Raw genomic sequence first — 25,241 nt, 5'->3', positions numbered from 1 at the left:
CCCTGGTCCAGGAAGATCCCACATGCCGCAGAGCAACTAAGCCTGCAAGCCACAACTACTGAGCCCACGTGCCACAACTACTGAGTTTGTGCTCTAGAGCCCTCGAGCCACAACTGTTGAGCCCACACACCGCAACTGCTGAAGCCCGTGTGCCTAGAGCCCGTGCTCTGCAGCAAGAGAAGCCACCTCACTAAATCCACACATCACAACGAAGAGTAGCCCCTGCTTGCTGCAACTAGAGAAAGCCTGCGCACAGAAGCAAAGACCCAACACAGCCAAAAATTAAAAAAAAAAAAATCATAGCACCAACCCTGTAGAGCTGTGGTAAGAACTCAGTAATAAAATGCATTTTTTAAATGCTTGCAGCCCAAAAAGGTTTAGCCCCAGGGACAGGGCATGATGGAGGGCAGGGGTGAGAGTGAAACCAGTGATTGAAATGGAAGTCACACATGGAACATGTGTGAGAAAAGCCCTACAGGTGCTGCTGATGTTTGGGGACTCCCCAACAGTGGCCAGTCCCCCCATAATCACCCCAGAGTGGAGCCACTCCCATGGCGAGGAGCTTCCTGTTGGCTCTGTAGCCCTCCACTCATACATGTTAGCCAGAAAAGAGGCCAAGACCCAAACAGAGGGGGCAAAAGTAACTTGGAGGAAAGAGAGAATGAGAACAGAAGTAGTTCTAGAAAAAAACCTCTGTATATATATATATTATCCTCAGAGAGCTGATACAAAGTATACTAGCCAGGAAACAAGTTTAAATTTGCCTTTTGAAAGGAACATTCGAAGAACCAGAAAAAGCTCTCAGACGTGAAAAACCTGATGATCAAAATTCAAATGACAACAGAAGGGTTGGAAGGAAAAAAAAAAAAAAAAACAGAATGAGGAGATAAAAAGAAAAAAAATGTAGACAAGAAAATGAGATCAATCCAGGAAGCCCAATATATGACAAAGAATTCTACATAGAGAGACCAGAGACATTAAAATTGGAAGACATCACCAGTGACATCATCCAAAAAAAGCCTGCCAGGAATGGAAGATATGACAGAGCCCACTGAATGGACAGCACCACAGGTGAAAACCAGACCCATACCAAACCCACACTGTGAAAATGCAGAATGTGGAGAATAAAGAGAAGACAGAGAATATTCTACAAGCTTCCGGAGACAAAGGGAGGGGGAAAAAAAGGTGATAAGCAGAAAATGAGGGAGCAGAACAGTTCAGAGTGTTCAGCTGCCCAAGACTGGAAGCTGGAGGACCTGAGGCAAGGGAATATATCCTCCACCCAGAACACCTTTCCTCAGCCAAACCACCAATCACGCAGGAGAGCTGAAAGAGAACACTGCCTCTGGAAATGCCCAGGGAGTGTACCTTCCTCAAACCAGGGCACAAACCAAGAAACGGGAGACCTGGACCCAAGAAATGGGGAGCTACACCCCAGGAACCCCAGGAGCTGAAGAAGAGGGGCCAGTAGCACATCTGGGCAACAGCTGCCCCTGCATGGAGAAGTTAGTTCCACCCAAGGGGTTTGGGGAGACAGAGCCACCGACATAGGAAAAAAACAAAGGCAATCACGAACTCCAGGCAAATCGAAAAACAAGTCCTAGAAAAGTAAAGTGTTCCTTAGTGTACAGTGCTGTGCTATGAACAATATTTTCATATAATAACATAAGTACTGAATATTCATGTAAACAAAAATTGTGATATAACTTTTGGTAGAGCAATATGCCTGATAGAGCTAAATCTGTACTCTCAGGAGTAGGAAATCGATGGGCAGCTTTCAACTGATAAATCCATAGATGTGTAAACCATGATTTGGAAAGACAGAAGCAAATGCCGGAGAAACAGCCAATGGAAACAGCAGAGGCAGCCCTTGGGGAGTGAGACACACAGGGCTTTGTTTAAAACAGTTTTTTTTTAAGCGTCGCACACTCTTCAGCACACAGCCAAACACTCTACAACTATTGCTACTATTAATTTGGACAAGAAGAAAACATACGTACCTTCGAGGGGCTCATTGCTGAGTCAGGGAGCTTTGTATAATTTGGAGAGCGCTTAGCTTACTATGTGCTGTGAATAGTGACACATTTAATTTAATAGATGAGAAGTGCACTTATAGGATCAAATATATGAGAAAATGTGCCTACTTATAAGAAAATACAGAGACCAGAGGTCAGGAAACTACAGCCCACTTACCCACCATCTAGCATGCACCGTCTGATTTTGTGCATCCCGTGAGCTAGAAATGGTTCTTTACGTTTATAAATGGTGGGGGAAAAAAGAGTCATAATACCACATGTCATGTGACTAGTACATGAAGTTGAAATCTCAGCATCCATAAGTAACGTTTTATTGGAATGCAGCCATACCTGTTCTCTTGCCCTTGTGTTCTCTCTCTATGGTGGCTTTCATGCTACGACAGCAGAGTTGAGCAAGGACAGCGATCACAGCATCCGCCTGCCGATGCAGGGGACACAGGTTCGAGTCTTAGTCTGGGAAGATCCTACATGCTGCAGAGCAACTAATAAGCCCGTGCCACAACTACTGAGCCCATGTGGCACAACTACTGAAGCCTGCACTCCTGGAGCCCATGATCCGCAACAAGAGAAGCCACCACAATGAGAAACCTGCGCACCGCAATGAAGAGTAGCCCCCGCTCGCTGCAACTAGAGAAAGCCCACGCACAGCCACAAAGACCCAATGCAGCCAAAAAAAAAAAAAAAAGACAGCAATCACTTGACCTTGGACAGAGAGTTTGCTGATGAGGGCACGGGGACGGGATGCAGAGGATCAAGGCGGGATCCTGTAGCCAGGGGCACAGGGGCAAGTCTTCCAATACCTTGTGGATGGCCCTCTGTCCCTCTGACTTTACCCTCTCACATGACTCTGCGTTCATTTGTTCTGGGAGGGCTCCAGAGATAAATGCTTGCCCAGGCCACAGCTGGTCCCCTCCTTGCTCACGGAGCCTGCACTCTGTCAAGGGGAGCAAGGCAACTGAAAGGCAGTTGATAGGAGTGATTCAGACAGGGCAACAGAAAGTGACTCAGGCTTGGATGGTGGGGGGCCCTCTAGGTGGTCAGGCAGGGTCTCTTGGAGGAGTCAGAAATGCTGAGAAGGAGGCTGCCTTGCCAAGAGCTGGGAGGAGCACATATGAGGAGGAAAAAAACAGCATGTGCAAAGGCCCTGAGGCTGGAGTGTGCCTGGAGGATCTGAGGAACAGACGAGAGCTGGAACCAGAGAGGTGACAGCGGCCCACCAAGCCACAGTGGGGAGCTGGGTTTCATGAGCACAGAGGGCACCAAGGGAAAGTTTTAAGCCAGGAAGTGACACAGACCCAGGTTATACATATTGAACCCATGAGCGTGGCTGGGAAATTAGGTGCCCGGCTCCACCTTTGGTACAAGGAAGACAGGACAAGGGACATAGGGGAAGAGCAGGCAGCCTCTCCCATCAAAGGCAGATCCGTTTGAAGCTCACCCCCAGCACCCAAAGAAGGTCACCTGAGAGGCCCTTCCTTGGACAAGTCAAGAACAGCACGGCAGACCGCACTCTGGTTGCAAAGCGTTTTTCCTCGAAAGAGGGGAGCACTCCTGCGCTGAATCCCCGCGTCCCCTGGCAGGGAGAGAAAGCTAAATTTAAAGGTGTGCTAACTGGGGCAGTCTGATCGGGCCGCGTGTTCCAGCCAAGGATCCACTGGGGCCCCAGCAGCTCAGTCATCCCCACATCTGGCAGCAGCTGCCCTCCACATCCAGAAAGCTGTTACAGGCTCATTCTCTTTGGAGGTCTACCATGTACACCACACCTTGCCGAGCAGCCAGTATGTGGGCCCTGGAGCCAGACGGGCCTGGGTTCAAAGCCCAGCCCACCACGTCCCCAGTCCCGGGGCATGCCTCAACACCCTCTGAGCCTCAGCTTTCTCATCTGCAAAATGGGTCCAATAAGAGTGCTCACCTCACAAGTGACAGGCACTGCTCTTTACCTCTTCACCTCTTCTCTCCCCAATATTCATTGGCTTAAGAAGTGTGTTCGGAGCACCTGCTGTGTCCCAAATCCCTGCCCTCAGGGAGCTGACGTTCTAGAGAAGACGCAGCCAGTAAATGAGATAAGGTAAAATATATGTTCTGTCTGACCATGGTGGTTCTACAGAGCTTCAAAGGGAAGGGGATGTGAAGTGTCAGCGGGGTGAAATATTCTGTGGGATTTCTGGAATGTTGGGCATTTCTGGGGAAGTGTCCCAGGCGGGAGGCACAGGAATGCAAAGGCCCTGAGGTGGGAGCGAGCCTGGGAGCTTTGAGGAAGAGAAAGCCGATGCTCCCACCTCCCCCTCTTCCTTGGCCGCTAAAGTCTGTATTTCCCAGCCTCCCCTGCTCCTGGGCTTGGCCTTGTGGCTAAATTCCACCCAACAGGATGAAGTGAAGGTGTCACGTGCATCTTGCAGGAAAAGTCCTTAAAGGGAAAAGGTACACCTTTCTCTGAAACTTCCTGCTTCCTGTGGGCTGGAATGCAGATGGGATGGCTGGAGCTTGAGCAGTCATCTTGGATCAAGTGCTGAGAAAGGCAGAGCCACAGGATGGCAGGATCCTGGGTGCCTGTCACAGCCCAGGATTGCCTCCCTCAGAGAGGATTAATTCCTAGCTAATTCAAACCTTTAGCACTGGGAGTCTTCCACCCCTTGTAGCTAATCCTAATTACAACTGATGCATTACGTAACGTGCCTGTCACATGACGCCCTTTGTTCATGCATGCTGCAATATTCCTCTGTATTAGTAAAGAAGAATAAGAAATGTGCCCAGCCTTCGAGAAGTTTACAACCCCAGCAGGGGAGTCCACGAGCCTGACTCTTGGACCCGGCTGTGTGACCAAGGGCAAACAGCTTTGCCTCTCTGTGTCTCAGCTGCTCCAATTCCAAAATGAGAAGATTGGCCCCAATAACCTCCAGGAGCTTGGAGAAGGGAGGGTTAGGCAAACTGCAGCAGTGAAAACAGGAGAAAGATGAGAAGGGTTAGAACAGTGAGATTTGGACAAGCCTTCGGGAGGGGGACGTCAGGGTGGGTGCATCAGGGCTCCTCGGTTGTGAGTGACCGAAGCCAGCACCACCTGACCTGGTGGGTGGAAGGCGGATTTGTCAGCTCGTGGAGAGGGACACCCAGGAGTTCCCTCTTCCTCCCTGGGTTTAGGGCAGCCTAATCAGACTCACCAGGTCCACATCCATTCTTTTTTTTTTTTTTTTTTGGCTGCACGGCATTTGGGATCTTAGTTCCCCTACTAGGGATTGAACCTGCACCCCTTGCACTGGGAGCACGGAGTCTTAACCACTGGACCACAAAGGAAGCCCCAAGTCTGTTCATTTCAACACCCAACTTCTGGTCCCATTTTCAGTATTAGGAATCCCTTTGGTTGCAAGTGGCAGAAACTCCCTCCTGAAGCCACCAAAAAGCAAAACCCAGCTTCCAACATGAGGCAGAACATGAACTCCAGGCATGGCTGGATCCAAGCATCTGAACCCTTCCTGAGGGAGTCAGTCTCTCTCTCTGCTTCCCCTGGGCCGGCTCCTTCTCAGGCAGGGTGATGGGCTCAGTCACCAAGGCCAGGTCCAAGCCCATCACTCGAGACAAGAGGGCTAGTGCTATGTCCTTTCAGGGCACAGAAGTGGGGTCTGACTCTGAGAAGAGTGGGGACATCCAAGATGGCTTCATAAAGATGGCAAGACCCGGAGATGCCAGCTGGACAAGGGGGAAGGACATTCCAGGCAGAGCAGACAACTAGGACAGAAGCAGGCAAACTCCTGCACTTCAGTGCTGCCAGACCAGTGGGTGCTTGGTAGCAGCAGGAGACGAGGCCCAGGAGGTCGGCTGGAGGCTGAACAAGAAGAGCCCTGAATGCCGGACTGAGCATTTGAGGCTCTGTCCTTGGGCACTTGGGAGCTGTGGAAGGCTATAGAGCAGGGGAGGGCCACAATCACGTTTCCATCCCTTTTTGGTGCAGTGGAAGGTGACTGATAGCAAGGCAGAAAACTGAAGAACTGGAGGCAACCAGGAAAGCAGGGAGGGGGCTTCCGTGTCACCAGCCTGCACCACATGGCTTGCCAGGGGCCGGGATTGGGCTGGGGTGGTCAGAGAATTTCTGGAATCAAGTCAACAGGACTGAAACCTGGAGGGGTGAGGAGCCCGGAGCTGAGGAAGTCTGGGAGTCTACCAACTGGCTTTAAGCTGGTAGGAGGCGGGAGGGAGGAGAAGCTGGTATTGCCACCTCCGGGGACTGGAAGAGCCATCACGTCTTCATGATTCAAAGTGGCTGGTTCTTGGATTCCTCTAGGGATGGGGAGCTCATCCCTTATGACCCAAATAAACCATGGACTCAGATCTATTCCCCTGGAGTCAGGCACAGCTCCGTGCCCCGTGCCCACACCATGGGGGCCTCCGTCACCCAGGCCAGCCCTTGTTGGTTTGGGCACCTGACACTGTCTCCTTTTAAGACCGCCCTTCTCCAGTCTCAACACTTCTGGTTTCTCTGGTTACTCCTTCTAGGGTAGGGGCCTCCCAGAGTGTGAGTGGGACAAGGACCCCTGGGGGTCCTGGGGAGGATGTCAGTGTTTCTCAGACACCAAGTATCATGGTTTTGCATGGGAGAAAGCAGACCCCTCCACCTCCTGCCACCTCTCTGGCCGCATCAAGGAGAAAGCGTCCATGGGGTGCCAGGCAATGGGGTGTCTCAAGCACAGGCTCGGGGCCTTGCTGAGCATAGCAGGCAGACCTCCGTCGTGGGCCTGGGGCCGCTGCCGTGGCTGGTGTGACTCTGATGGTGCTGCTGGGTTTCCGCTGTGGCTACTTTGACGCTGCGTTTCTATTTTGGGCAAGTAATGATGGTTTGCCATATATGGTTGGCCCCCAGTGACCCCGCTGAATGCTGGCTGCAGGGTCCCCAGGCCCTTAGTTCAAAGCAGTGCTCGTGGCTGGTCACTGGGGGCGGGGGTACACCCTGAGACCATCCCACGGCCAGATCCATGGGGCACAGGGATGAGCAGGAAACCTGCCTGCAAACGCTGCCACTATTAGTAAATTACACCACCACAGAGAAAGACGTCCTCTCCCTCGCTCGCTCACTTCCTGCCTGCTTCCTTCACTGGGAATAACCCTTTGCCGGTTGGAGAGTCCCCTTCTGGAATGTTCCCTTTGGACTTACTGCCTCCTGTATAATGTGAATGGGATCCTGCAGTTGGTATCGTATCACATTCTGGTAAGTGGCGGTTGTTTTTGACAACCAGAGATTTTAGCATTTTAATACACATAGTCTCCTAGTTTTTGTTGCATAATATTGCGTGATGCTGAATATCTGTCATTCTTGTAACCTAGGGCTTCAGTTTCCAGAAGTCACATGACCTCTTAGGGGCACAGACACTTAGCCTTTTAGGGTACCAGAAAATTTAATTCTGAGCATCTTGGTTCATCACCCTCTAAGATCAGCTGCATCCTTGTCCAAGCGGAGTCACCCACTCATCCGTTAGAACTGTCAGGGAACTCACAGGGCAACAGCTGGGGGCCAGGCCCCCAGGCCATCAAGTGCTCATCAAGTTGTCCTCTGAGCTAGAAGCTGGTGCTGCCTGGCCCTGCAGAGGAGGAAACCGAGGCTGGGAGAGGGCGGCACCTGCCTCTGGCACAGCTGGGTTGGCCCTGAGGAAACCCCACTGTTACCCTCCAAGGATGGCTGCTCGGCCAGGCGGCCTCCAGTTCCAGATGATTTTTTTCCTGTGGCCCCAATTTTCACTTAATGCCGTTGATGAAGATAAGGATATTCATAGCGGATGAGGGCTTTCTTTGCGCCAGTACCAACGGCCCTCTCCAGGGGCCAGGTACTGAAATGAGACCCTTGTTAGAGGAGTTGACGAGGGCGTTGGAATCCGAGTCAGAAGGGTCCACTGTGTGGTCGAGGCTCTGTGACTTGCTTACCTCCCCAGACAGGAAGCTTACTCTTCTTCCCCTCCCTGTGCGCTCGCGGCACTAGCTCCACGCTCCAAGGTGTGAGTTCCCGGGATGGGCGGGGGTGCGCGCGCCGCGGCGCCAGGCCGGGGAGCCGCGTGGAGCCGGAGAACGCCGCCGGCCCCCGCCCGGGCCGCGCGGGAGGCGCCGGGGGCCCGGGAGGCGGCGCGGGGAGGGGCCGCCGGCGGCGGCGGCGGCGCGCGGAGCAGACCGCAATGCGGCCGGCGCTAGGACCCGCGGGGGCCTCCCAGGCCGCCGCGCCTCCCGCTCCCCCCACCTCAATCCCAGCCCTCCCCCCCAAAATGAGGAAACGGAGCAACTTGCTCCAAGTTGTGCAGCCGGGGCCGCCTCGGGCTGCGCAGCCGGCGCGCGGGGGCCCTCCTGGGGGCGGGCGCGGGGTGCGGCCCAGGGGCGACCCCTGAACAGGTGAGCCGGCCGGCGGGGATGGTGGGGAGAGACCGTGGGACAGTGGGGCGACCCCAAGGGTTCGCGGGTCGGGGGATGCCGGGCGAGCGCGGGAGGGGCCAGTGTACGAGCGCGAGCGTTCGCGGCCCGGGCCCGTGGCCGGTACGCGACTGGGGTTGGGGGTGGCTAGATGCGACCAGGAGTGGGGTGGGGTGGTATTTTTGTGGGTGCGAGTGTGCGCGTCTGCAAGCCCCTGGGTGTGTGTATCCGCGCGTCCACGTGGAGGGATGTGCGCGTGTCTCCGAGCTGCGTGTGCGCGGCCCTGCGTGTAGCTCTGCGTGCCCGGGTGGCCCCGCGTCTGGCGCCCAGGTGTTCAAGTGCGGGTTTGTGTGTGGTTGGGGGCGGGGGGAGCAGTACACACGTTTCCGAATGTCTGAGCGTCTGTGCGTGTGTTCACACGTGTGGACGTGTGTGCACAACTGTCTCTAGGAGAAACTGCTTTTGCTTGCATACCCGCGTGCCTGTGGGTACCTGTGTCCACCTGTGTCCGAGCCCTGTGTGTTCTCGTGTGTACATAGATCAGTATGCGTGTGAGTACACATAGGGCTGGGGGTTTCTGGGGGCACATATTCGAGGAGCAGAGACTCACCCCTCCCAATCTGTCCCACTGCCCAGCCAGCCACCTGGTGCGGTCCATGGGGGAAGCAGGGGGCAGACATGCCCCCACTAAAGCAGCCGTGAAGGACTGTGTGTGTCCATCCTGGGTGAGGGTGGGGTGGGGGATCAGAGAGCCTGAGCTGGCAGCTGGAGGAGCCCAGCAGGGCAGCACTGCCCCGGTCCCCACCCCCTCCAGGGTCAGAGATTCTTGGAATGACCTTGAATCATCCCCTATTTCCTTGTTCTGCCCCTGCCCACTAACCAGAAAAGAGGAAGAACCAGGCTCCGTAAGGTAGCTCTAAGCTCCCCACGTGCCGTGTGGGCTGCTGGGGCCTGAGCCAGCCCCGGGCTGCTTGCTCAGTGCCTGCCTTGTGCCTCAGTTTCCCTTTGGGGATGATGGCAGGGCCAGGCTCCATGCTAAGGAACTCTCCCAGGGAAAGACCACCTCCCCAAAGAGGCCTGGGGAGTCCCCACAACCCTGTGGAGGCCAGCTGGCTGCCGCCTCCAGCTGGCCTGGGCTGTAAGTGGTAGTAACGGCCCCTGGGGCCCCAGCCTGGCTTGAATCTGGGCTCTCCAGCTAGTCTCTGCCCCCTCCCCAGGGGAGCCCTCGCTTCCTCCACACCTGGCACCCCCCACCCATCTCAGCCAGGATGCCAACGGTGAGTACCCCCAACTTGGGTGCCTGTGCCTGGGCGTTTCCTCTACTCACCATGGGGGTGGGGGTGGGGTTATTCTCTGACCCGTGTCCCCTTAAGCGGTGTCTGCCAATCTTCCTCTGTCACTGGGTGTTGCTTTTCTTTCACCCTTTCCTCCTGATCTCCTGCCCCGGGCCCCCCTCTCTTTGTGACTTTGACATGTCCTCTGCTGGCCGCTTCCTCGCCCTCCTCTCCTCTCCTCTCCTCTCTCTCGCTGTGTTCTGTTCTTGGTCTCTGCCTCCTTGCAGTCTTTCTCTCTCCTCTGGGCCCCCCCCACCCCTGCATCTCTCTCATGACCCCTTTCCCCCTCTTGGCACGCCCCCCCCAGAGGCGCTGGGCCCCGGGCACCCAATGCATCACCAAGTGTGAGCACATGCGCCCCAAGCCTGGGGAGCTGGCCTTCCGCAAGGGTGACGTGGTCACCATCCTGGAGGCCTGTGAGGTGAGTAGGTGTGTGTGTGGGGGGTGTTTGGGGAGGGGGCTTGGCCAGGAAAGCACCCCCCCACCGACCCTTGGCTCCCTCCCCGCAGAACAAGAGCTGGTACCGCGCCAAGCACCACGCCAGCGGGCAGGAAGGGCTGCTGGCGGCCGGCGCGCTGCGGGAGCGCGAGGCCCTGTCGGCGGACCCCAAGCTCAGCCTCATGCCGTGAGTCGTGGGGAAAAGCCCCGGCCCCGGGGTGAGGTCCGCGGGGCCCGGTCAGCCCAGCCCAGCCCAGCCCGCCCTCCCGCCGGCCGCAGGTGGTTCCACGGGAAGATCTCAGGCCAGGAGGCCGTGCAGCAGCTGCAGCCGCCCGAGGACGGGCTGTTCCTGGTGCGAGAGTCCGCGCGGCACCCGGGCGACTACGTGCTGTGCGTGAGCTTCGGCCGTGACGTCATCCACTACCGCGTGCTGCACCGCGACGGCCACCTGACCATCGACGAGGCGGTCTGCTTCTGCAACCTCATGGATATGGTGGAGGTGCGGCCGCCACAGGCCGGGGACCTGAGAGCCCATGCCCTCCAGTGCGGAGATGGAGGGACGCCGGGCTCCGCCCCATCCCCAAAGCTGGGTGAACATGGGTCCCCAGCGGCGCATGCTCCCCAGTGCGGAGAAGGAGGGGCTGGTCTCCATGGACCACCAACCCTACGGGTGGTCTGAGTCCTCCAGGGACTGGGGTGACTCCTCCAGGGACACCCAGGAACCTCCAATTTGACACCAATCCCAAGACACCCCCCATCCTCCTGTTTCCTGCTAGTCCGCATCCTCTCCTGTTCCCATGGAAACCAGCCTAAAGAGTCCTGTGGGAACCAACCCCCTCTCCTCCTTCGCACCTCCCACCCACCCCAACCAGAGACCCCCCTGGGAAGGGGACGGGATGCAGGGGTTCCCTGCAACCCAGGGGGGTTGGGCTCACGGCTGCCTCTGCCCTGCCCCTCCCTGCAGCATTACAGCAAGGACAAGGGGGCCATCTGCACGAAGCTGGTGAAACCCAAGAGAAAACAGGGCGCCAAGTCCGCGGAGGAGGAGCTGGCCAAGGGTAGGGGGCCCCGCCCTTCCTGCCTCTGTTAGCCTGGCCTGGGGGGGGCAGGGCCCTGGGGCCTGGGCACACGGCCAAGGCCACATCACCGGAGCAGGTCGCTGTGCCTGGCTCTGCAGGCAGAAGACCTGGGCTGCTCTTGAGCCGGGCGGGGCACAATGGTGATCTGGGTCCCACACCTGCTGCCTCCATGTTCCCATCACCTGAGCCAGAAACCCCGGCAGATCCTCCATCCACCCACGCTCCCGCATCCCCTCTGTGACTAAGTTCTAACACCAGTTAAATCTGGCTCCTCCCCAGGAATTTCCTGGTGGTCCAGTAGTTAGGACTCGGTGCTGCCACTGTAGGAGGCACGGGTTCAATCCCTGGTCAGGGAACTAAGATCCCACACGCGTGCAGAGCGGCCAAAAAAAAAAAAAAAAAAAAATCTGGTCCCTGCCAACCTGGCTGGCCCAGCCTCAGACCTTCCCATCTGACCACCTCCTTCCTGAGCGGGAGAGTCCTCCTTCCTCCCAAATCCTGTGGCCTCAGAGGCAACTTCCTACTGTGAAAATCCACCCACATCACTTCCCTGCCTAAAGCGGGGAGTCCAGGCAGCTCCACTGCCTTCCAGAACTTTCCCTTGTGGCTGAGCTATCCTTCCTGCTTCATCTACAAGGCTCTTCTGTGTTTCACAAGCCCCCCGAGTTGTGACTCCTCGTTTCCTCTCGTGCCTCTGTACTGTTTGCATTCTATTCCCCTCACCTGAAATGCTTTTCCAGCCATTGAGCAGTGAAATTCTCCATACTCAGAGCCCATGCGCCCTACCGTGGCCACCCCTTTGAACCCGGTGATCATGGCTGTTTCTTTGGAAGCATCTTGGGGATGGCACTCAGGTGGAGGCTGGTGTCACGGTGCCTGATTGTACCTAAGAGCTCGTGATTTGGGGAGGAAGAGGAGGAGGCCTACAACATCTGCTGGAGGACAGAGTAGGGGGAGAACACAGATGTGCTTGAGAGAAAGATCAGGGAGACTGGAACACAGGTGACGACTTAGAGCACTGAAAGATTCTGGAAGGTTCCAGAACCTTTGCCAGAAGGTTCTGGAAGCTTTACCAGACTCTGTTGTATTTTTTGGTCTGTGTGTGTCCCTGGGTGGCCAGGGATAAAGGACGGTAAAGGAAGAGCCTGCAGGCTCCTTGGAAGGACACAGGTGGAAGAGAGAAGGGCTCTGTTGTTTTTGGCTGCCTGATAACTGGTACCAGGAGTGCAGTGCCTCAGACATGCCCTTGGGCCCCTGCTGGGAAAGCATGCTGTGGGAGACGTGGCCTGGTCTCCCGGTGGGTAGAGCTGCCGTGGGAGGGGCTGGGACCCAGCAGCCCTCTGACTGGGTCTCCCCCACTCCCCCACCCACAGCCGGCTGGTTACTGAACCTGCAGCATTTGACGTTGGGAGCGCAGATCGGAGAGGGAGAGTTTGGAGGTGAGTGGGGGGCGTGGCGGGGGCTCAAGGGAGGTAGGGGGTCCCAGAGATGAGTTCACACCCACATTTGATACCTACTTGCCGTGTGGCTAAGGACCCAAGGGCTCCTCTCTGTGAAAGGAGGTTCACAGCAGCCGCGACGAGGAGAGAGGTAGTGTGGGCAGGCATCCAGCGGGTGTGCGTCCACACCCCCGGGCTCTTGCACACACTGGTCCCTCTTTTTTTTTTTTCAATAAATTTATTTATTTATTTTTATTTATTGGCTGTGTTGGGTCTTTGTTGCTGCACGCAGGCTTTCTGTAGTTGCGGAGAGCAGGGGCTACTCTTCGTTGTGGTGCGGTGGCTTCTCTTTTTGTGGAGCATGGGCTCTAGGCTCATGGGCTTCAGTAGTTGTGGCATGTGGTCTCAGTACTTGTGGCGCACAGGCCTAGTCGCTGTGATGCATGTGGGATCTTCCCGGAGCAGCGATGGAACCCGTGTCCCCTGCATTGGCAGACGGATTCTTAACCACTGTGCTACCACGGAAGCCCCGGTCCCTCTCTTTTTTCTTTTGTTTTGTTTTGGCTGCATTTCAAGGCATGTGGGATCCTAGTCCCCGACCAGGGATCAAACCCCGTGCCCCTTGCAGTGGAAGTGTGGAGTCCTAACCACTGGACCAACAGGGGAGTCCCTGGTCCCTCTGTTTTGATGCCATCGCCTGAAGTTATCCTGGGAGGACCTGGGGCCTAGATCAGGGGTTGCAGACCTTCTCAGGAAAGGGCTGGAGTGCGCATATTTTCCATCTGTCACATCTGCTCAGCTCTGCCCTTGTAGCAGGAAAGCAGCCACAGGCGACAGGGAGATGAACAGGTGTGGCCGTGTGCCAATAAAACTTTATTTATAGACACTGGAGTCCAATTTTGTGTAATTTTCACATCACAAAATCTTCTTTTGATTTTTTTCAACCATTCAAAAATGTAAAAACCCACTCTGAGCTTGCGGGCCTTGCAGAAACCCGCAACGGGACTGGATTGGGCCCGAGGGCCGGAGTTTGCAGACCCCTAGCTTAGGTGATTCTCTTTGCTCGGGGGTCTAGAGCCTGTAGAGGAGGGGTTTCCATCCGTGGGGGTCGCTGTGAGTGGGCGTGTCCCCATGTCTGTCCCGTCTCTGTGGGGTCCTGATCCCCGCCCCCACCTCCCCCCAGCCGTCCTGCAGGGCGAGTACCTGGGACAGAAGGTGGCCGTGAAGAACATCAAGTGCGACGTGACGGCCCAGGCCTTCCTGGACGAGACGGCAGTCATGACGTGAGTCCTGGTGAGGGGAGGACGCCCTGGGGCGGGGTCCCAACCCGCCTTCACCCCTCACCTGCCTGCCCCCAGGAAGATGCAGCATAAAAACCTGGTGCGTCTGCTGGGTGTGATCCTGCACCAGGGTCTCTACATCGTGATGGAGCACGTGAGCAAGGTGGGTGCGGGGCCAAGGGGCAGCCGGGTGGGGGCGGGGCGGCCGAGCAGCCTCCAGCATCCCCCACCCCTCCCGTGTCCCCCCACAGGGCAACCTGGTGAATTTTCTCCGGACGCGGGGCCGGGCCCTTGTGAACACCCCCCAGCTCCTGCAGTTTTCCCTGTGAGTGGGGCTTCCCAGGGCGGGGAGACCAAGGCACAGAGCAGGGAGGGGCCTTGGAGTCTGTGGTCCGGGCACCTGAGGCCCGTGCCCACTGCCCACCCCCTCCAGGCACGTGGCTGAGGGCATGGAATACCTGGAGAGCAAGAAGCTGGTGCACCGAGACCTGGCTGCCAGGAACATCCTCGTGTCCGAGGACCTGGTGGCCAAGGTCAGCGACTTCGGCCTGGCCAAAGCCGAGCGGAAGGGACTGGACTCCAGCCGGCTGCCCGTCAAGTGGACGGCCCCCGAGGCTCTCAAACACGGGGTGAGCCCCCCCTTACCCCCCCAGGGCCCTTGGAACCCTAGCTGCACTGTGCAACCCTGGGCCTGTCTCTTACCTCTCTGAACCTCCAAGGGAAACATCTCCACCTCCGTGCTCTTGGCCCATAATTTTTCCTTTTAGCCTGAGCCTTGGTCTCCTCATTTCTGAAACAGTCTTGGGCTCAGCAAGTGAGAGCAAGAACAACCTCGTTCTTGCACTGAGCCTGGGTTGGGGGTTGGGGGGGCGGATTCAGGGGCAGGAGTCTATTGGGAGGAGACCAGGGAGTGAAGATCAACCCAGGGGGACTTCCTGGAGGAAGCAGGGGCTGGAGCAGAAGCCCTGAGGGGTCCCTCTCGCCCTGATCTCGGTCCCCACAGAAGTTCTCCAGCAAGTCGGACGTCTGGAGTTTTGGGGTGCTGCTGTGGGAGGTCTTCTCATACGGCCGGGCGCCATACCCCAAGATGGTGAGCAAGGGCAGGGGGTGGGGAGGAGGCGCTGAGTCCCTTGTGGGTCCAGGGGTCGTGACCCTGAACCCCAGCCCACACTGGGGCGCCCTCTGCCCGCAGTCGCTGAAGGAGGTGTCAGAGGCTGTGGAGAAGGGGTACCGCATGGAGCCCCCCGAGGGCTGCCCGGGACCCATCCACGCCCTCATGGGCAGCTGCTGGGAGGCGGAGCCCGCTCGCCGGCCGCCGTTCCGCAAACTGGCTGAGAAGCTGGCCCGGGAGCTGCGCAGCGCGGGCGCCTCAGCCCCCAACGAGGGGCAGGACGCGGACGGTCCCACCTTGCCCCACGGCCAGGAGCCCTGACCCTGCCCATGGGGCCTCAGGCCCCGGAGGACTAAGAGAGTGGGGGACGCCGGGTGGGGACGCGGGCCAGGCCTGAAGAGGGGCAGGGCCGGGAAACTGCCCGCCCGGCTCGCGTCCCGGGGGTTGGCCGCGTGGAGGGCTCTGGGCAGCCCGTGGGCACCACGGCCCCAGGGAGGCCAAGGATTAGCGCCTGGATAAAGACTGGTTCTGAGGACTGGGTGTCTGAGTCTCTCTCTGCTGCCCCTGCTGTCCACCCGGGGGGCCCCATCACTCATGTCTGCCCACAGAGGGGTTTACCCACCTAGGACCTTGCAGCCCCCACATTTCCTTGGGGATGGAGCCAGGAGACCCCCAGGCCAAGGATCACAGCTGCCCGTGGACTTGCCCTCAGCCGCTGGTTCCCCACCTCCTTCGGTGGTGAGGACCCCGCCGTAGCCCTCGGCGTCCCAGGAGATCCGAGTGCCCTGTCCGGCATCCTGTTCTACCCCCAGCCTTGCCCCTCGGAGAGGGCACGTGGGAGTCCAGGTCGGGGGGGGAGGGGGGCCTGCCGGTGCAGTAATGTCCCCTCCCCGGGCGCTCCAGTGCAGCGGCATCCTCCACCTGTCACGACCCAACAGCCTCACCCAGTGACTCCAGGGGACACTTGTTGAGAAGAGTCGGCTGCACGGCCTGCTCCAAGGCCCTGCCCCAAGGCCCTGCCCCAAGGCCCTGCCCCTCCTGTCCGCTCTCGGGTGGGGTCTGGGACTCCGGGCTTGCACACCCGGGTTCGAATCCTGCTGACCCCAGCCGTGTGGCCTGGGCTCGTGACCCACCGCCGTGGACTGAGGGCGTGTCTGGGATGGGGGGGGTCAGTGCTAAACTGGGGGTGTCCTGGGCAAACGAGGGGGGCGGCCCCCCTCCATGGGCCCCCACGGCCTCCTCTACGATCGGGAGTCTTTTCCGAGGGAGGCGTGAGGACCCCAGGGGCTCACGCCAGTGAGGGACTGGACGCATACAGCTGGTGCTCAGTTATTAATGAGACTGTCAACCGTGCCCTCTCTGATGACGTTCCCAGACGGCCAGCGCCTAGGAGGCCTGGAGGGGGGGTTTCTGGTGGGCGTGGTGCCCGCCCCAGGGCCCCTGAGCTGGTGAGGGGACACCAGACCGCCCGCAGCACGGCATCCCACCTTGACTGGCCCACACGGGCTCGAGCGGAGCCTGAGAAGTGTCTCAAGGTTACGCGGACCCCAGGCAGATCCCCCCCGAGCCCCGCCCACCCTCTGGCCTCAGTTTCCCCACCAGCACCTGAAGGGGCTGAGCGATGCTTCCTAGGGGAGAAACGAAGGGTGGGAGGCCGGAGGGGCTGAGCGGGGCCTGGCCCCCGCCCGATCCGGCCGGAGGAGGCCGCCTGTCACCTCGGCCGCGCAGCGCCCGGCCCGCCCCTAATCCGGTCCTCTAAGCTGACACAGCGTCTGGACGTCCGGCCGCGTCCTGCTAAGTCGCCAGAGCCCCCCACGCCTAACACCCGGATCCCTCCTGCGCCTCCTAACCCACCGGGGCCAATTAGCTAATTGGGGTCTGAGGACAGAGCAGCTCGTTAGCGTTTGAAAGTGACGAGCCATTAGGGGGATTACCTCCCCCCACCCACAGGCCTCGCCGCCCTGGCCACAGGGCCCCAGCCCACCTTACACACAGGCAGCTGAGGCCCGGAGGGGCCGCAGGAGCCTCTGGAAGCACTCGCCGCCCCTCCGGCCTGGGCTCAGGGCTTCGGGGGCCTCCCTGCCTGGCTGACCCTTGGGCGTTAAGCCCCCTGCCCACCCGGCCCTCCCTCTTTGTCCCAGGCTGCTCCCCCCTGCCCCCAACTCCTCCAGGGCCTGCACCCCTCTGCTGCGTGTGAGTGTCTGAGTGTGTGCACGTGTGCACGCGTGTGAGTGCCTGTCTCCATCTCTCGCTCCGTGTGTGTCTTTCCCCCACGAAGCCAGCATTCTGGAAGGACGTATCTCTGCTTCCTCTCACACTCCCTCCCTGGTCCATCCCCGGGCCTAGGTCTCCCACCTCGCTCCACCGGGACAACCTCCCTCCATCCTGCTCTGGCTCTCAGATTCCACCGCCTGAGGGACAGTCCATCAGCCACCTGTCCCCAAAACAGCCTCGGTATACCTGTCCTCTTCCCTCCTCCTCAGACTTTCTCCCCCCAGATCTCTCTCTTCTCCCCCTCAACCCTGCCCTTGCCCTGACCATGCCTCTGGCCTCCTCCTAGCCTCCCCTCTTGCCCCCAATATCTACTCATCCAAAATGCCATTGGTGCCCCTCCAATGCTCCACAACCTCCCATGGCTCCCCAGTACCCTCCCCTTCATACCCAGTCTTGTCCAGAATTTACAGCGTTGCACTCCATCTCCCACTCTGATCACCTTCCTTAAAAGAGCAACCATCCCTCCCCTGCTTGAGTTTTCTCACCAGGCTTCTGATCACCTGACATGCTATATTTTGCTTATATAGTTACGGGTTGTCTGTCTACCCTGCTAAGATGTCAGCTCCAAGATGTGCCTGTTTTGTTCACTGCTGTGAACAGTGCCTGGTATACAGTAAGCCCAATAAATGATTATTGAGTGACTAAAAAGTGAACTTCTATTCATACCTCAAAACCCAGCTAAAATGCCCCCTATTCCTTGCCCTGCACAATGCCCAGGGGGGCCAACTGGAATTGCCTCCACCTCTGGGGACCTCAGCTTCCCCAATCCCCGCTGACATCTGTGAATCTGAGAGGTTCTTTTTCTTACCCTGGATGACAAAAAAACAGTAACAGTGGACATGCATTAAGCACTCACTGTATGCCAATCACTGTGCAATGCTCTTTCCTTTCATCAGCTCATTGAATGCCTGTGAGAGCCCCATGGGGTAAGTCCTGTTGTCACCGTTTTACAGCTAGGGAAACTGAGGCCCAGAGATGGGGAGGCTCTTAATAATGTTGTACAGAGAGGGGTGGCAGACCCAGGCTAACGGTGTCCCTCCAACCCCTGGAGCCCGGCCCTAACTCTGTGGCTCAGAACAGCCAGCGCCTGGGCGGGAGGGGCCCCCTCAATTAATCACCTCGCTAATCTTCCTCCCCGCCCGACCCCAACCCCCTCGGGTCTGGCTGGACCAGGCCAGCAGCAGACAGCGCTGGACCCGCGGGGGCTGTCAGAGGGCTGCTGGGAGCGGTGAGCACTGGGCGGGTGGGCACAGGTGGGCCTGGGTGGGAGCTGGGGGCACAGAGAGCCCCACCAGGGTGGCAGACTGGGAGGTAAGGAAGCGTTCCTTAGGGCAGTGTGCCAGCTCCTGCTTTTCCCAGGGGTCCTAGACACACAGACAGAGAGAGAAAGGGAGACAGAGGCAGTCTGGGAGAGCGCCGGAGGGACAGAGAAATAGAGGCGGGGGCGGGGGGGTGGTGGACAAAGACACAGAAAAATGATGAGAGAGAAGGAAGTGGAGACAGAGGCAGATAATGCAAGATGGACAGAGGCTGGGGAGGCAGAAGGAACACATGACCCAGTGGAGGGAGAAGCCCCTCCAGATCTTACCCCAGGCCTGGCAGAGGCTGGGGCTCCCCAGCCGTGGTCCCTCCCCTCTCACCACCGTCTGTCCTCCTGCCACCCTGCCAGGTGGGGGCGAGGAGGAACCATGTTCCTGAGCCCAGGTGAGGGGCCGGTGGCTGAGGGTGGGGGGCCAGGGCCTGGCGAGGAGGCCCCCAAGAAGAAGCACCGGAGGAACCGCACGACCTTCACCACGTACCAGCTGCACCAGCTGGAGCGGGCGTTCGAGGCCTCCCACTACCCGGATGTTTACAGCCGCGAGGAGCTGGCAGCCAAGGTGCACCTGCCTGAGGTGCGCGTGCAGGTGAGGGGACTCCCTAACAGCCCGAGGGAGCCAGTGCCAGGGATGAATCCTCCCAGTGCATGGAAAGGCTTCCTGGAGGAGGGGATGTGGGACTGGGGCCTTGATGTTTGAGTAGGAGTTTGCCAGCTAGAAAGGAGAAAAGGCATTTTTCTAGGCATCCAGAACAATGTGTGCAAAGGTGTGGAGGGGTTAAATTGGAGGTATTTCCACCAAGCTGGGTGGGGAGGCCGGTGGAAAGGGAGGCAGAGAGAGAGAGAGCTTGTGAAGGGCCTTGAATGCCGAGCTCAGTGGCTGGACCTTCATTGTGAGGGCCAAGAGAGACTGGGGAGGAGGCCAGGGAGCCTGAGGGGGCCTGGGCAGAGGGGAAGGCAAGGACAGCCTGGATTCAGAAGACTTCGGGGCTGATTTGACGGGGGGGCAGGAGGCAGGGATCCTGCTCTCAAAACAGCCATCTCCTTGAGGCAGGTAACACAATATGTTGGCACTGCAACAGGTGGAAGTCAGGCTAGACAGCGGGCAGGACCCCAAGGGGCTGGGAGGCCCAGAGAGGGAAAGAGTGGCCTCACCTCACCCCACCCCACCAGGCCTGACCTGGGAGCACCTCTCTTGCTGCCTCCAGGTGTGGTTCCAGAACCGCCGGGCCAAGTGGCGCCGCCAGGAGCGTCTTGAGTCAGGCTCCGGGGCCGTGGCAGCCCCGAGGCTCCCCGAGGCCCCAGCACTGCCCTTTGCCCGCTCTCCCACCATGCCACTGCCCCTGGAGCCCTGGCTGGGCCCGGGGCCCCCAGCCGCGCCAGGCCTCCCGCACTTCCTGGGCCCGGGCCCGGGGCTACAGGGGTCCTTTGGGCCCCACGCCTTTGGTCCGGCCTTCACGGACGGCTTCACCCTGGAGGAGGCATCCCTGCGGCTGCTGGCCAAGGAGCACATGCAGGCTCTGGACAGGGCCTGGCCATCGGCCTGAGGCCACTGCCTGCCCAGTCCTCCCTTCTCAACCTGTCTGTGGCCACCCACGCCGGGTCCCCCACCCCACCACCACCTCCTTACCCTGCTTTGCAGGGTAACTGGCACCCAATTTCAAGGAGGTGACCAGAGGATTCCGAGGCCAGGGGGTGGGTGCCTGGCCTGATCTCAAGGAACTCTGTGCCCTCGTGGGGCCTCAGTCTCCCCATCTGTCAAATGGGCACAGGTGGGGTGGATTCCGAGGTTCTTAGGCTGTAAGGCTGCAATCAGGAGCCACGGGGATGTGCATTCCGGGTTGATGAGTCTAAATCCCTCCGCCTGCTCCGAATCTTCCAAGAGCCGAGCCGTCCTCTCTCTGAGAAGTAACAGCAGTAGCAGCTCACGTGCGAGCCGCCTCCTTTCACTGTGTCCAGTGTGCCCATCGCTTTACCCCATGAGGTGGGCATGGCCACCAGCCCCAGTCTAAAGGGGAGGAAACTGAGGTCCAGAGAGGGGAAGCCAGTTTCCTGAGGCCACACAGCCAGTAGGGGTGGGGCTCTTTTTAAACTCCTTGCCTGACTCCATCAGCCCAGGCACTACACTGGACCCGGGCTGGGTGCTAACAGGGGACTCCCTTTGCTGAGGCTGCGCGAATACTGTCTGTCCCTCCAGTTCTCAAAGCGTGGCTTACGTCCCCGCTGACCGCAGCCCCATCGTGTCTCCCAGACCACTGAGGGGGGCTTGGGGCCCTGATGGCAAGGCCAGCATTTGTTCTGTCCAATCATGTCCCCTCAGGGCTCATGAAGGCATGATGGCCATCCTTCCCAGGGCTGAGCTGGGCTCCAGGACAAGGATGTTGGGGCGGCGGGGTGGGTCTGGCAAGGAATGGGGTGTGACTGGTGCTGTGGCTGGCCCACTGTCCACAACAGGGCACCTCCCTGTGGGATGGGGAAGCCAGGGTCACGACAGGAGAGTGCCATGAGGTGGGGGTGGGGGCCAGCATCCCACTTGCTCCAGACTCTGGCCAGGAAGTGACCACAGGTGCTACGAAATTCCAGGAGTTTCACTTCCGGGTCCTCACACCCAGCTGGCCTGCTCACTTCCAACCTGGGCTGGCACCTCACACGTGAACCCGACGGCCCGTGTGCTGTTTACGCTGCAGCAGCCAGGCTACCCATCCACCCCATCATCCATCCACCCGCCCAACTTATGATGAGGACACAGCGGTGAACAAAGCAGAGAAAAACCCCTGCCCTCGCGGAGCTGCCCCTCCAGCGGGAGACAGATAAGAACCGTGACTTTAAAAATAAATAAGTAAAACATGAAACACCTGCTGGTGGTAAGTGCTTGGGAGAAAACTAAAACCAGGAAGGGCGATCAGGAGTGTGTGGCAGGGTTGCAATTTAATAGGGTGTTTAGGGGAGGCCTCAGGAGAAGGTGACATCAGAGCAGAGGCCTGGAGGTGAAAGAGGGAGCCTTGAGGACACCTCGGGGGGAAGCAACCCAGGCAGAGGGCACAGCCTGTGCAAAGGCCCTGGGGCAGCACCATGGCTGCGTGTTGGAGGAAGAGTGAGAAGGCCCACGGCCGTCACAACTTCAGTTTTTACGCTGAGAGCCATGGGGAACCATGTGAGGGATGGGATGATCCGCCTGCCCAGATCAGGCCAGCAGGGAGGGCAGGTGTGCGGTAATCCGCCCGGCAGAGTCCTCCTAAGAGGATGAGGGCTCTCATTTTCCTGTGACCAGACAGAATTAGCCTTGGAGACCCTGCCCTGCCCCACCCGTCCAGCTGGAGGAGCTTGGAGGGTGAGAGCGCCCCGGTCCAGCCCCCCAGGCAGTGTGGCCCTGGCACCGTGTGTGTGTGTCCCCTCCAGCTTTCTCCAATCTGGGGGGCACCAGTGTGGATGGACAGCAGGATGGTGGGTAGGCCCAGGTCCCTCAGCTCAAGTGATTGGCCAATGAAGATAACCCCTGTGACCCTGGCAGGAAGGAACGAGAAGTCCCTTCCCTCTGGCTGGGCTTGCTGAACTGGGTAGGGGGATGTCAGCCAGAAGCCCTGGAGCCAGCCCTGCCTGAGGGAACTATGTACTGGAGTTAAAAGGACCCAGAGATGGAGAGAGCCACATAGCTGAATACTGAAGCACCTGGATCCAGCCATGCCTGAAGTCCAGACCCTACCCCTGGCTATTTCACTTCCTGAAGCTCACAAGTCATGACTTGGCTCAGGTGTGAGTCCACTGCAACTCAGAGAGCCTTGGCTAGAAAAACCTCTCCCCTGAGGATAGGGGTTGGGGCCTCTTGGGCAATGCTAGGAATTCCAGGAAACAGGGTGAGAAGCTCAGTGAGGCCGGGAGGTGAAGATGGACCTGCAGATTCCCCGCCAATCACTGAGCGTGGTGGCTGGGCCATGGAACCACTCCCCACTGCCTGCCCCAAGTCCCTCCTGGCCCTGACAGTAGACAACACCCAGTGGTATCCGGGGCTGCCAACAATTGCCCCAAGAAGTCTTTATTGGGCCCCAGGGCCCTGATTCAGCCTCACTGCAGGGGACATCCAGTAACCCTGGTGAGGGGGTCTCCTTTGTTCTCGGAAAAGTCTGTTTCTCCAGAAAATAAAAAGTCCAGGGGGTGAGCTGGGGGAGGTACACCGCCACCCACGCCACCTCCTCCAGGTCCTCCAAGGGTCAGGGTGCTTTGGCCCCTTCCCCGCTAGAACTTCTGATTCTTGCTCAGCCGGTTGTGGCGCCATATGTTGTGTTTCCGCAGCAGCCGCCAGTACTCCCGGGTCTCAGGGTCCAGCTCCTCCAGCGTCTTGGGAGGGCCCACGTTCATCTGGAACAGCCTGACGGGGAGTGGGCAGGAGTCGGGGTTGCAGAGCCCCTACCCTGCGGCTTCCCCACCGCAGACCCCCTGGGCCCAGGCAGCAGCAGGGCTGGGTCCCACAGGGGCCGCGCGACCTCAGGGCAGTCCCTCCCCACCCTGAGCCGGGTCCCGAGCTGTGGAACAAGGGGGTACCCCCATTCCAAGGATGCTGAGATGTGAGGTGGGCGCACGCCGAGGCTTCTGCCTCCTGGACTTTGTCTACCGCCTGCCTGCCTGTAAGTCCTCCCCACCCACTCGCTCAACCTTTCTAGACCTTCCCCAGCTTGAAGGACTGGCACGTTGGCAATGGCTTCCTCGTCCTACCATCCCCCCGGCAGTCCCCTGAACGCTGGGCTCCATCAAGTTCCTGCCCTGTCTCCCCCTGCTGTCCACTAACAAAGCAGGTGCAGTTCTGCGTGGGGCCTTTGCACTGGCTGTTCCTGCCCTCCTCTGAAGCTCTGTGCACCCACTCAGGTCTTGACTCACGCAGCACCTCCCCAAGGAAGCCCTCCGAAAACCTCAGATTTGATCAGCCAAACCCTCCTCACCCAGTCCTGGCCCACTCACCACTCTGGGTACTCGGAGTCCGGCTTCAGGACCACATCCTGGCCCTCCTTGTAGATGTTGACACCCATGGCGTGCGTGGTGAGCCGGACGGGGTCTGTACACACCTCCGGGTCCTTCAGGGCCTCACCGACCACAGCGCCTTTGCCGCCTTTGCCCCCCTTAATGACTACGGCGAGGGAGAGTCATTTCAGCCCAGCTCCGCCCTCGCTCCCGAGCCTTCCCTTTCTGCCCTGGCTGGACCCTTGTCTGCTGCACTCAAAATGATTTTAACTGGGATACGGATACTGCATGAAATGACACTGACGTTCAGGGTAACCAAGTCATTCCTTTTCCATCCCATTGTCACGCCTTCTGTTTATCTCACGGAGAAAGTCTCCGCTGGCTGCTCCGTGTCCTTAAGACCTCACGTTTGCCAAGCCTCGCCTTTCAACAAAGGAGATCAGGCAAGGCTGTATCCAGAGAAACTTTAAATAAACTTGCTTTGGTTTTAATGCTTAGATGGGCCCCATATCATCCGAATTTCTGGTGGTAACTTGCCAAAGGTGACTGGTTTAGGGGCAGAAACGTGATAGGGACCCAAGTTCAGGACCTCCTCCTAACCACCCCCCCCCCGCCAAAAGAACCCTCGGGCCTGCGCACTAAGTCCAATCGCGCCCTAGGTACCTCACACTGCGCCTGCGCACATGCTTAGCGTCTGCCTCTGCGCTTGCGCGTGGACTCTAGGGCGCGCCTCCCCAACTAACGCTTGCGCACTACCAACCCTCCAATATCTGTACCGTTCCCATCTTAGTCCCTCCTAACCCAGCTCACCCGGTCTCTTGGCATAGCCTCGTACATGGAGTCTTACAGGAGCGGCGGGGTCCGGGAGCTCCCAGGCCCACCAACCGGCCCAGCTCCGGGTGGCACCGAAGAGGCATCTGGCCGCCATGACGTATGCCGGCAGCCTGCACGTGCACGTTTCCGGAAGACGTCAACGGCCGAGGGGGTGCTTGGGAGTTGTAGGCTCCTAGAGATTTATGGGAAATGTAGTATTCCGGCCGTAGGCTCGCCTTTACTGTGATTTCTTTAAACTTTTATAGATATCCTCAATTACTGCACGAGGCGACTTTCATGGGATGTTTCATTGACTTCCTGCCCTTCAGTTACTTACTTATCACAACTTATACATCCCTGATTCTATTCAGCAATCACTGAAAACCTAAAAGGAATAAAAACCAGCACTATTATTAGACTCACCATTTTCCAGACCTATTGCTAACTCTGTAACCAGTTCGATTCGGTTTAATTAGGAGGTCGGCACTATTACCATCCTCAGTTTACAGTGGAGGAAGCCGGAAGCTCAGGAAGCTCCCTACGTGTGCCAAAGGCGGAAGTCCACGTACTGCACGGTCCCCGCGACGCTTCCGGTGTCCTTGGCGTCGGAAGAGTCCGTCCCTCCCGCTCCTTTAGTATTTTCCAGCCCCGTTTCTTCCCATGTGCCACCCCTTGGGCTAATCACCAAAGCCGTAGCAGTCGAGCAGTGGCTTCCCACCTCACTCTGCAGTTAAGAAAACAGGCTCAGAAGGCAGCTCGAGCGCTCACTCTGCGTAAATGAAGGTCCG

General features: G+C 58.5%; 3 protein-coding genes across 5 annotated transcripts; 2 read left to right on the top strand and 1 right to left on the bottom strand.

Annotated features, from left to right (window-relative positions):
- The first annotated feature begins 8,282 nt into the window (after window positions 1-8,282).
- MATK (megakaryocyte-associated tyrosine kinase) lies at window positions 8,283-15,633 on the top strand. Of its 2 annotated transcripts, XM_057709113.1 has the most exons (13): window positions 8,283-8,399; window positions 9,635-9,694; window positions 10,059-10,172; window positions 10,261-10,376; window positions 10,469-10,688; window positions 11,154-11,247; window positions 12,642-12,707; window positions 13,891-13,990; window positions 14,066-14,150; window positions 14,239-14,312; window positions 14,421-14,616; window positions 14,991-15,077; window positions 15,180-15,633. In XM_057709113.1, the coding sequence occupies exons 2-13, from the start codon at window positions 9,686-9,688 to the stop codon at window positions 15,417-15,419; spliced, it is 1,401 nt and encodes a 466-aa protein (XP_057565096.1). In that variant the 5' UTR covers window positions 8,283-8,399; window positions 9,635-9,685; the 3' UTR covers window positions 15,420-15,633. The 2 variants fall into 2 exon arrangements, with proteins under 2 accessions (XP_057565096.1, XP_057565095.1); XM_057709112.1 differs by lacking the exons at window positions 8,283-8,399; window positions 9,635-9,694 and having other exon boundaries at window positions 9,908-10,172; window positions 14,991-15,633.
- A 3,407-nt stretch (window positions 15,634-19,040) lies between these two features.
- Window positions 19,041-20,398, top strand: RAX2 (retina and anterior neural fold homeobox 2). The gene is made up of 2 exons (XM_057710352.1): window positions 19,041-19,276; window positions 19,896-20,398. The coding sequence occupies exons 1-2, from the start codon at window positions 19,061-19,063 to the stop codon at window positions 20,232-20,234; spliced, it is 555 nt and encodes a 184-aa protein (XP_057566335.1). The 5' UTR covers window positions 19,041-19,060; the 3' UTR covers window positions 20,235-20,398.
- Window positions 20,399-21,628: 1,230 nt separating this feature from the next.
- On the bottom strand, window positions 21,629-25,033 carry MRPL54 (mitochondrial ribosomal protein L54). 2 transcript variants are annotated; one of them, XM_057709330.1, is made up of 4 exons: window positions 24,877-25,033; window positions 24,451-24,646; window positions 23,641-23,806; window positions 21,629-23,053 (listed from the first exon to the last, which is right to left on the bottom strand). In XM_057709330.1, the coding sequence occupies exons 2-4, from the start codon at window positions 24,566-24,568 to the stop codon at window positions 22,921-22,923; spliced, it is 417 nt and encodes a 138-aa protein (XP_057565313.1). In that variant the 5' UTR covers window positions 24,569-24,646; window positions 24,877-25,033; the 3' UTR covers window positions 21,629-22,920. The 2 variants fall into 2 exon arrangements, with proteins under 2 accessions (XP_057565313.1, XP_057565314.1); XM_057709331.1 differs by lacking the exon at window positions 24,877-25,033 and having other exon boundaries at window positions 24,451-24,847.
- Window positions 25,034-25,241: the final 208 nt, after the last annotated feature.

This window comes from Hippopotamus amphibius, chromosome 15, assembly GCF_030028045.1.
Source record: "Hippopotamus amphibius kiboko isolate mHipAmp2 chromosome 15, mHipAmp2.hap2, whole genome shotgun sequence".
NCBI lineage: Eukaryota > Metazoa > Chordata > Mammalia > Artiodactyla > Hippopotamidae > Hippopotamus > Hippopotamus amphibius.
This window is presented reverse-complemented; position numbering and strand designations above follow the sequence as displayed.